This window comes from Dendropsophus ebraccatus, chromosome 9, assembly GCF_027789765.1.
Source record: "Dendropsophus ebraccatus isolate aDenEbr1 chromosome 9, aDenEbr1.pat, whole genome shotgun sequence".
Taxonomy (NCBI): domain Eukaryota; kingdom Metazoa; phylum Chordata; class Amphibia; order Anura; family Hylidae; genus Dendropsophus; species Dendropsophus ebraccatus.
This window is the reverse complement of record NC_091462.1, coordinates 35,436,405-35,448,239: the sequence shown is the minus strand read 5'-3', so window position 1 is coordinate 35,448,239 and position 11,835 is coordinate 35,436,405. Positions and strand designations below refer to the sequence as shown.

Here is an 11,835-nt window from a genome sequence, read left to right as displayed (position 1 = left end):
CAATAGGCAACATCACTATTATGTTTGAAAACAAAAGAGGCATAACTACTGTATGTGGGCACATGGGGACATGACTATAACACATGCATGTAAGCATGAATTATGTAGTTTTACTCTGTAAGGTGCTGTATTACTTACAAAGCAAACAGGATTACACCAAAATAGTGCTCAAAAGGTACTATTGCTGTGTAGCGCACCAAGGGTAGCACATTAACCATGAGAAGTATTATTACTGCTGGGACACTACGGATGGGTTGTTGGGGAGAGGGCAGGAAAGATGCTTGAAAAACGAGGAGCCTTGGCTGAAAAAAGTCTTTAACCCCTTTAGACCGTGTGGATTTTGGCCTTAAAAGAAACCTGTCACTCAGCCTGTCACCCCATAGCTCGCCTGAGACATCCCTCCAGCCAATCCCTCTCCGAATGCCGATCCTGTCACCAGGAAAACACCACCGTTCCTCTTTATGCTAATGAGCAGAGATGAGTTCGTTTTCCATAGGAAATCACTGTGCAGTAAAATCAGACCTGTCTCATTTAATCCAGTCATAGTTACGTGATGCTATAACTTATCCTAGCAATTCTGAAATCTGCAATTCTGATCTTTTTTGTGAGGTTAGTGGCAAATATCCATAAAAATTTTTTGTGAAAAATGCCAATTTTGACAAAATTAGCTTTTTGAATTATCCGCGGTCACCATGTGAGTTTAATCATGTAATAATTTTATTGCCAGCGCCATTCCGTTCATCATTACTAAATATGAGTATGCACTGATCACAGCACCTATAGGCAGTTGCGGCGGGTGCCTAGCTATCACTATTAGTTGGGACTCCCACGGATGGCACGGGCGCAGCTTCTGTGCCCATGTCATCCCAGTCATGTACCGGTACGTCTATTTGTACTGTTTGTACTGTTTAAATAGGACGTGCTGGTTGATGTTTTTGCACATCGTAATAAGGAGAGGAGGGCACCATCTTGCCTGAGCTGCCCCTTGATATGAATGTCCCTTTGAGATGAATGTGAAGCATTACTGAGTGACCCTGTGACCTGTAAAGAGGCCATTCCACAGTAAGCTGCTGTTGTCTTATACTGGTCCTATCTATCTACTGGTGTCACATGTCGCTTTAATACTGTACAGATCACTTTACAGCCCACTCCTTATCATCACAGACAGTACAGGAAGTCTCAGCTTAATTTTAGGCCTAGTGGTGAGAATTAACACTGCAAACTTTCAGGATCTTTTTATGATATAGATTTTAAAAATTTGAAATTAGGAAAAACATCACTCAAAATTCTTTAAAAAGTTGTTTAGCATAAGAACGTGATTTAAACAATAGGCCATTTTCTAATGACGCCCTTCCTCTACATTGCATAAACCATTACAACAGAATACAAGATCTCCATCATGTATCAATGCTGCAAAATGATTGTCATCCTGTTTACTGAAGTGTCCAGAAGGAAAGGAAACAGATGGCGGTACATTTACCCTTGATTGTATCAAAACATACTAGTGTAAACGGCCCATAACAGCCAATCGCTTTACCAGAGATGAACGCTGAGCTGTGATTGGCTGCTGTGGGCACTTTACACTAGTATTGTATGGTATAATATGTTTTCTGTCCCGATGTCTAAACCTGCTAGTGTAAAGAGATCGGTATAAAGACGGTAATACACTAAGGAGGACTTAGAACATATTGGACTTTCCACTAACAAACACTCCCAACTGGTAAGAGATTCTTTATTTAGTGTGTAGTTATTTTTAGTTTTCTACTTGTTTATGTGTAATTGGTGGCTATAGAGGTGGAATATTATTATTTAAAGTAATGTTTATGGAGATGGAAAGCTTCAGGGGGCTGGGTGGTAGCTTTACCTGGTACCTTCTGACATACAAGATGATACTAGTCAGTGTTTATGTGCATTTTTGTAGCCATGTTTTTTTTTTGTTGTTGCTGTATTGCATTGAAAAATCAAAAATAAAATAATTCTAACAGCCAAGACCAAGTGTTGTATGTCTTTTATCATACTCCCTTTTATCTGTTCCTGCTAATCTGACTAGTGTATGTTAGCAAGTAGTATGGGAAGGATGGGTCTATACACTATACAGGGACTTTTTTCTTCCAATTCTAATGTTTATTGAAAATTTTGCATATAATACAGGGATTATTTTTAATTACTGTATGTAAGATTGGAAACAAAAAGGTCTGAGGTAGACCCAAAAGAGTAAGTGATTTTTCATTGATTATTAAAAATGCCTTTATATCTATTTTATCTATCTCTTTCTTTCTATCTTTATCTATCTATCTATCTATCTATCTATCTATCTATCTATCTATCTATCTATCCTCAATTATATATATATATATATATATATATATATATATATATAAAATCTATCTATACAATATAAAAATTTCATGTCTACCTATATATTCATAATCTATTGATATGATCTATCTATAGCATGTATCTTTTTATATATAGTATCTAGAGAGGAGGTAATTTTCAAAGTTTCCCAGGACTGGATCCAGCTTTTTCCAGCACCTGGGGAGGGGCTGCATGGAGTCAGTTAAAAGGTAGCAGGCTGATGAGTAGATTGCAGATAACGAGGTGAAGCACTTTGTTATTAGGTTACAAACCCACACACCGTATACGCAGCAGATACGCAGCAAATACGCAGCAGATTTGATGGTGCAGATTTGATGCTGTGTTCAGTTATTTAGATCTAATCTGCTGCGTATTTGCTGCGTGTTTGCTGCATATTTGCTGCGTATCGCAGCAGTAAATACGCTGCATATACGGTGTGTGGGTTTATACCCGTACTGTAAATTCCCTAATTTATAATAGTATCTATTTATTGTCTATTTTCTATCAATCAATCATGCTGCGTTTACACGTAACGATAAACGCACCATCATATATGTCTATCTAATCTATCTATGTAATTTACTGATAATTCAGCATTCACAATGGCAAAAAAAGAAGGTGTTACGTAGTTCAGACATAGACCATAGGTGTATAACATTGGTGCCTTGGATTACGAGCATAATTCGTTTCGGGGCCGTGCTTGTAATACAAATCACTCTTATACCAAAGCAGATTTTCCCATAAGAAATCAGTGATCTGCAGACAACTTAATCCACACCCCAAAAATAATGATTTATTATTCTGAATAACAGGTAAAACAGATGAAACAAACATTCAGAAACAGCAGAATATGTGATATTATAAGTTACTGTACAGTAATGGAGAGGATGGGAAACACAAGGGCTGACAGAGATTGCAGGGAGCATGAAGGAATGAGCAGGACAGATGTGGGCACATACATACAGCGCTCTCTGTCCGGGGAGAGGGGGGTTACAGCTATAGAGAGATTACCTCCACAGTCCTGTCCCCTAATGCAAGCCCCAGCCTGAAGTGGATCTGCTATGATTTGGAAGTTGAGGAAGACTTCCTGGGTGAGAGTACAGGGCTGTAGACCCCGCAATGCAGACCATGCCCCTCCCCCTCTCGCCCTCCCACCCAGTACAGGGAGCTCTTAAACCAAAGCAATGCTCTTAAACCAAGTCACAATTTTGAAAAACTGTGAGCTCTTAAACCAAGTTACTCTTTAACCAAGGTACCACTATATATATATATATATATATATATATATATATATATTTCACAAAGATCATCATAGCACTCCATAAAATCAATGTATTTTCTTATAGGAACCACAATGCTTAAGTATCACATTAGGGCATTATTTCAAGCAGTTAAATACTGTACATATAAAGGATATCAAGTGTACCTGTATACCGTTAATCATCAGTCAATATAACAGTAGCAATGTGCACCTGGCGGGCGATGATTTTACATCAGGAACTAAAGACGCGATCGTTGTCATCGGCTGATCATTTTCTTTATTACAAGGCGCAATAATCTGCTGTATAGGCCTGATTCAGTACATTATAGGACCCTAAGTGTTTTGTATTATTTGGGATATAATCCAGCATTATAAATATGTATGTCTTTTCCCATTACCTACCAGGAGGAAGATGCTGCTCTGCAGTTTTTTTCTATTGGCGCTAATATTTACTGAGGGCCGTTCTGAGTCTTGTGGTGAGTGACTATAATCCGTATGGTAAAAAGACAGTGATTGCAGATATTACCTGTAGTCAGCAGTATAAACATGTTTCTGGAAGAAATCAGCTGTTTTTGTAAGATTGGATAACCCTTTCAAAATATCAGTAGCCGATCATAGTTTTCACACTTCCTATCTACCATTACATCTCTATGTATTGTCAGTTCCTCACATCACTGCTAGAGCAATCAGAGTGTGAAGATTCTTTTTAAACAGCCTATGGCCCCTTTAACTCATCAGTATTATACTATCCACAACTACGGATCTGTAATTGGGGACAGTATAGTACCCATTGGTTTAAATAGACCCTTTTACACATCCGTAGTTGCCACACCGCAAAAAATACTAGCAAGCCATTTTATGTATCCACCCATATCAATCAATGGATCGGTGCAAATATGGACAGGGACGGGTACACATCCGAATTCTGTTCGCAGTTACGGACAGGATTACTGATTTGTAAATAGGGTTTACTAAACATAGCTAATATAACTCCAACCTCCATCCACTCACAGTAAAAATATTTGTCCTCATCCACACACACTATTCACGATCAGTGATGTCCTGGAGAAACCATCAGTGAGGCATCAATTTTTCGGTAAAAACGGATAGGTGGGTAATAAGTGGCCATAGGGTGGAGCCTGCCTAGGGAGAACTTGCTAGGTCGTGCTTCAGTCAAAAATGGATGGCGCACTAATCCATGTGTCCTTGCGCATCTATGTGTCGTCCATTAAATACTGACCCACTGACTTCTATTGGAGCTTTCCTACCGCAAAAACAGATCATATCAATAGGGGTCCTGCTTTTTGCGAAACGCATGAGTGGTCAAAAACGGATGTGTGCTTCAACACATTGGAATCAGTGCCGTCTTTATCTGTCAGAAAAAATAATGTGTGGATGGGGCCTTTCTTTATCTTTAGCATTGTTATGTAATTGTCATTTTTTAGATTGCTTGGTAAAAATAACAAAAACTTACAGGCCTTGCTGTTATGTCATGTTTTATCAGACAACATTTCACATCTTCAGAAGAAGCTGAATATTATGAGTCTCTTGGCGTGCTGAGAGAAGGATGAAACAAGCAAAGTACATGAGTATTCCTTGTACCCGACCAATAACCACCAGCACAGGTACAGGAGCTGCCAGGAAATCAAGCAGTCTGACAATAATGCCCAAGGTGAGGCCTGGAAGCTATGTTTTGTATGTATGTATGTATTTACTCACTCGTTTATTCATATGGATAGAAATTCATTAAAAGCAGATATTGTCATGGACTCGGCCACGACCCGTACAACGAGCCGCAGCCTTCCCCATTCCTCTCACCTAAACCCCTTCCCTATAAATTCCTGCCCTGCCCGGACCCTAGTGTTGGAGCCTCTGCATGCTTCCAATAAGTGTGTGGTCCCAGCTCTCCCGTGATTCCTGCCCATAGTTCCTGGTTCCTGCTGTTCCTGGTTCTAGCTATCTGTGGTTCCTGCCGGTGACTGCTATCCCGGTACCAGCCATGAGTCCTGCTGTGTTCCAGCCTGCCTGCCTACCTGTCTCCAGCTACACCTCGTCCGCCGCCACTAGCAAGCCAAGCCAGGGGTAGTGACCTGGGGGTCGCCTGCCGCAGCAAGTCCATCCCTCCTTGCGGCAGCCACTAGTGAAGAACAACAGCCCCTTAGACTCCGCTCCCTGGTGTGGCTTACGTCATCGCTAGTGGTGGTACAGTAGATCCACGACTCCAGTCGTTCCAGATATATTTGCAGAGAGAAGTTGGTGCCTCAGAGAGGGATATACTCAGTAATGCATGTAGTAGATAAGCCCAGCTAAACAGAAAATGTTACTAGCATGAGTAATTAACAGGGATGTCTAGGATTATAAAAACATGTGGGATGTGGCTTTTCGGTTCAGTTCCAATGAAATAAATGAAGCTGAATTGTATATATACATATATGTCTGTGTCAATAGATGGAATCTACACGTTAACAACTGAACATGACATTACCTACCAAACATATTGTGACATGATCACCAATGGAGGAGGCTGGACATTGGTAGCAAGTATTCATGAGAACAATCTTAATGGAAAGTGCACAGTTGGGGATCGCTGGTCCAGTCAACAGGGAAGCGATCCAAATAATCCTGAAGGAGATGGGAACTGGGCAAACTATGCCACATTTGGGCTTCCTGATGGAGCCACCAGTGATGACTACAAGGTAACTATTTCTTCATCCTATCATTGAAATACTATGTCGTGTGTGAGAAACTTGATGTGTGTGGAAATTTTGTAATTTAAGTGATGTAAAAGATTAAGATTAAAGGAAAACTCCGGCCAAAAGTATTTTTTAATATGGCTGTGAGAAAGCGTTGTGAAGCGTGAAACGATCGTCGCCTACTAGATTCATGTGCATCGGTGTTATGTGAATGGCTTAATAAACTACAGTAGAACTGGAGCGAGTGCCGCATCGCATGTTTTCTTATTGATATTTTTTAATATGTTATTCAAATTCTGTCAAAAACGTTAAATCAGTTGTAATTCCAATGGAGTGTCCAGCAGGGGGCGCACTATATATAGAAGTCAATGAGTACCATTGACTTCTATATAAAGTGCGCCCCCTGCTGGACACTCCATAGGAATTACAACTGATTCGTGACCTCACTGTGCCCCAGCCTCCTGCCGACTCGTTTCCTGATGTCACCCCCGTCAGCTTATATTGACTGAACGAATTGGCAGGAGGCTGGGGCGGCTGTGAGCTCTGCAGTCAGTCCCTTGCAGGGCGTGTGAACAGAAGAGCATCTGCGGCGTCAATGTCAGCGGCGGCAGGGATGTGCAGGTGATGGGAGGAGTAGTACAGTGTATATGTGTTCAGCACCTAGTAGGGAGGAAGGGAGGGGGGAGGTAGTTAGATGCACAGGCACCTCTCTCCCTCCCTGCTCGGTGCCCTACAAATGTATTGATTGAATACATTTATGGAATACTTTGGGGAGCAAGGACACTTTCTGCCCAAAGTATTCCATAAATGTATTCAATCAATAAAACATACTGTACATTACAATACTTTTTACATAGACATCCATTGAATCCATAGAGTGTCCAGCAGGGGGAGCACTATATAGAAGTCAATGGTACTCATTGACTTCTATATATAGTGCGCCCCCTGCTGGACACTCCATAGGAATTACAACTGATTTGTGACGTCATGGTTTTTGATAGAATTCTAGCACTCCATAATCTACTAAATTAAGGGAAATAGCAGTATATGTGCATTTCCCATAATTAATGTAAATTAGAAATTTGTCTAACTTTCCATAAGTAATAACATATTAAAAAATTATTTTGGCCAGACTTCTCCTTTAAGACTGATAAAGATTAAGAAGAAACTTGCTAGTTGTACCCACTGTATACACTTTTACTATGTCTATACAGAACCCAGGCTACTATGATATCAATGCTGCTAATATGGGCATATGGCATGTGCCGAACAAGACTCCCCTCCCCCGATGGAGAAACCAAGCTCTTCTTAGATATCGAACAACAAATAGTTTCTTTGATACCTATGGAGGAAATCTCTTCAATCTTTATAAGGCAAGTAGGAATTATAAGGTTCCTCTGGGTTTTATCTTCTCAAGACTATTATGTCTGATCTTATTCTTCCTATAGGATTTCTAGCCAAAATGTATTTATACAGGACACACAAAAAAAACCCTTTGCAATGCAAGTGACCAAACAATGTAAAACTGAATTGGCAGATTGTGTAAAAGGGACCTAAGGGTGCAGTGCATAGCGGTTTTTTTTTTCCCACTCGCTTGAATTTTTTTCTGCACATTGTATCTATATAGTAAGTTTTTCATAACACACTAACCTGCTTCCTTGTTGTACATCGGCACAGCGCGGAACGGCTATTAATTATACTGCCACAATTATACTGTTTTTACCCATGGCGTGCATATAGCAGTTTTTTGCTTAGTACGTTGCTCTCCACACATCTTTTCCAGGATTCTGAAAGGCAGCGCTAGTATTACACGTGTTTTTTTAGTAATGGATGCTGTCTATCCCACAGTCATTGACGTAGTCTAACAAATCAGACATGATCCTCTGGATACCGATATCTAAAAAACAAAAAGGAGAGGTGTTCTGCTCCTTACAGTATGCAGCATCTTTACAGATAGCTGCTTGCAGCCTGGCACGCATGGGTTAAGTGAGGATGCATTGCATCCCCAGTTAACCATTTGGGGGCCAGACTGATCTTACACTGCTCCCATACCAGCAAGCAAAAAATTATATATATATATACATACACACACACACACACACACACACACACACACACACACACACACATTTTTTAAACACATTTAATACAGGACGATCATAAATGAAGAATAAGCATGTGGCTGCTGTATATCTTTCCCCTCCTGTATCTCCTGATTTCTGTGGGTGTCAGGACATGCTTCCCCTGCTGTCCCAGTTGCATTCCAGAGGTGTTTGCATCATTATGTAAGTTACCATTGTGGACTTGGAGACCTAAATTCGACCACTTGGACTTCACCAAGTCACAAGCATTTTTCCCCATGACTTTAATGGGGTTAGATATTTGATCAAATAGTTGAACATCGCAGCCCGTTCAAATCGAATTTTGAGCTTTTGAATAATTCACTACTCACTCATGTCTACTCATCTCTAGTCCTGACCGGAAATCATTGGCTGCCAATCTCTGTGCAGCCCTTACTGCATTATAATAGGCTCTAGCAGATCAGTACTCACTTACTATAGTGATTGGTATATTAGACAGCCCTAAGTCTTACAAATACACATGTAGGGCAAGAGAAATGGGAAGAGATGCTGGTTAAGTCCTATATTTTAGCACATTATCATTCATCTTTTAGAAATACCCTGTAAAATATAATGCTGGAAGATGTCCCACCGACCAAGGACCGGCCGTTCCAGTAGTCTATGATCACGGGAGTAAAGAGAGAACACACAGCTTATATTCACCACTTCTGAAAGGTAAGATCTTAGGTATACAGCCTATCTTGGTTCACACTACGTATATTTCAGTCAGTATTGTGGTCCTCATATTGCAACCAAAACCAGGAGTGGATTAAAAACACAAAAAGGCTCTGTCCACAAAATGTTGAAATTGAGTGGGTGGCCGCCATATAACAGTAAATAACTGCCATTATTTCAATATAACAGCAAATATTTGCCATTAAATGGCGGCCATCCACTCAATTTCAACATTGTGTGAACAGAGCCTTTCTGTGTTTTCAATCCACTCCTGGTTTTGGTTGCAATATGAGGACCACAATACTGACTGAAATATACGTAGTGTGAACCCAGCCATAGATGAATATGATATGGGGTTAGGCAATGCCTGGTTTTGAAAAGTGGTGGAAATGTTTGACAGATCAGTTGCATAAAGTGTGGTCACATGTAGGTAATTTACACAATTACTGCAAGCAGTGTAACTGTAGAGCTCAGTTTTGGCACAGGAGTGGCAGGGGTTTATATTTTGAAACCATATACCCATGACATAAAGCCGAAAGACCCTGTTGAGTAGGAACAACGAGGTGATGGTTCCAGCACTCCAACGTTAAAATGTCAAAAATACTTTATTTCGTGGCCTTAGAGTAAATCATATGCTGAACTGTAGGCGGCTTCAGATAATATAATCTATGCAAGCAATGTCTATAGATTAGAGACCCAATATTAGACACTGTTTAATGTCTAGTACAATTCTGATGTGAACATTTATACTCTTATCCACAGATCGTACCACGGCCGGCTTTATCCAATTTCGAGTATTCAACAATGAAAAAGCAGCAATGGCCTTATGTCCAGGACTCAAAACAAATACGTATTGTGATACAGAACATGTAAGTTTGAGTATTGTAAAATTTCATCTACAGAAAGAAACAAGTTCCATAGTCTTCACTAAGGGGTCATGCACACATTCCGTGCACGGTCTGAAATTATGGACAATGTGCTATGGAACTGACACTGGAACTCCCGGCATCACCATTTATGATGATGCCGTGAGCTCCGAAACTGTTCAAATGTTCTTCTCAGTACAGTAGCATGAGGATTTAAAGTGACGCTGTCACCTCCTTTTTGCGAGTGGGCGGGGCCCCCTCGTCGGCCATTGGAACAGGCTGGCCTAAAGGTCTAGGCCCCACCCCCTCTTGTTCGGCCCACCAATGGGCGTCAAGGGGACGGGGCTAAGTGGCGCTATTGCCGTGAGGCCCCGCCCACTGAACACAGTCTGCAGTTGAAATTGCAGTTAAAAATATCACTTTTTACTTGAGCAAGCACCATGATGTATGATGTAAAATAAGGTATGAAAAACGCTAAATTTACCCTTTACACCTGTGTAGAGATGTCAGAATGCACAAAGGGGGTGACAGTGTCACTTTAAACTCACAGCTCATAATGAATAAGTAATTATAAATGTTCCACTGCCCTCTAAGACAGATTTTTTTAAACTAACTTTCTTAAAGAGCTTATCTAATTTACTTAGCATATTTTTCATCCTTACAGAGACATAAAAAGTGTAAAGGTTTGAGGGTTTTTTAAAATCCAGGACAATCCCTTTAAAGAACCACTCCAGTAATCACTGGTGATTCTAAGGGTGTTATTACACGGACCGATGGGGCCCCAATAATAACTGTAAACGTTTACTGGGCCTATTACATGGCCCGATAATCGTTTAACAAGGGCTGCATGGACATCCTTACCAATGTCCTTGCAGCCCTTGCTTAAACTGTATACATACCTATCCATTCTGCAGAGCTCCTCTTGCGCTCTGCTTCTCCCCGGGTCCTGCCCGCTACAGCTTCAGAGTGGCCTGTCTCAGCTGAGAGGCCGCTCAGCCAATCACTGGCCGTGGCGGTCCCGGCCTGTGATTGGCTGAGTGGCCTGTCAGCTCAGACAGGCCTCTCTGAAGCTGGAGCGCGTGGGACCCGGGGAGAAGCAGAGCGCAAGAGGAGCCCTGCAGCCTGGATAGGTAACGTATTCTGTTTTCATATCTCCAGCCGCCGGCCGCTATTACACGTAGCGATGCACGGATGGCGCCCGACAACCTATATCAACAATCCAAACCTATATCAACAATCAGCCGCTGACAACAATCATCGACTGATCGTTGTGTTTATTACACAGAACGATAATCGCCCGATTCGACCGATTATCTTTCCATGTAATAGAACCCTAAGTCTATGAGCCGCGAGTAGAATCCTTTGAAGGACTATAGTCAAAATCATGAGACAAAAAATGATTTTCCTGTATCATAGGGCTAAAAAAGTACATGGCAGAAACCGAAATAAAAAAAGTATTGCCTCCTAGAGATAAGAAATAAATATATACTGATCATAGGAAGATGGAGAGGTAATAAGGACAGTTGATCTCACATTTTTCCTTGATCTCTACAGGTCTGTGTTGGAGGTGGCGGATATTTTCCAGAAGCTAGCCCCAAGCAATGTGGAGACTTTACGGGGATGGACTGGGATGGTGTTGGGAAACCTACTGGATGGGGCGCTAGCAAAGAATTTGTGGAATCTTCTATACTTATCTTCTACCAATGAATTCTCTGACTACCAGACATTACTACAGTAGCATTATAAAAATAATAATGCACATATTAAAAAAAACTGTTATCTGTCTTTTATACACTAGATGAATAATAAAATACAGATATATATACATACATATTGTTGCTTCACATAAGGTGAGATACATG

The 11,835-nt window shown here is 40.9% G+C and overlaps 1 protein-coding gene across 1 annotated transcript; it reads left to right on the top strand.

Moving 5' to 3' along the window:
- Positions 1-1,580: 1,580 nt before the first annotated feature.
- On the top strand, positions 1,581-11,804 carry LOC138800861 (intelectin-1-like). The gene is made up of 8 exons (XM_069982983.1): positions 1,581-1,720; positions 4,025-4,095; positions 5,124-5,291; positions 6,068-6,315; positions 7,527-7,685; positions 8,987-9,107; positions 9,870-9,976; positions 11,528-11,804. The coding sequence occupies exons 4-8, from the start codon at positions 6,124-6,126 to the stop codon at positions 11,678-11,680; spliced, it is 732 nt and encodes a 243-aa protein (XP_069839084.1). The 5' UTR covers positions 1,581-1,720; positions 4,025-4,095; positions 5,124-5,291; positions 6,068-6,123; the 3' UTR covers positions 11,681-11,804.
- The last annotated feature ends 31 nt before the right edge of the window (positions 11,805-11,835 follow it).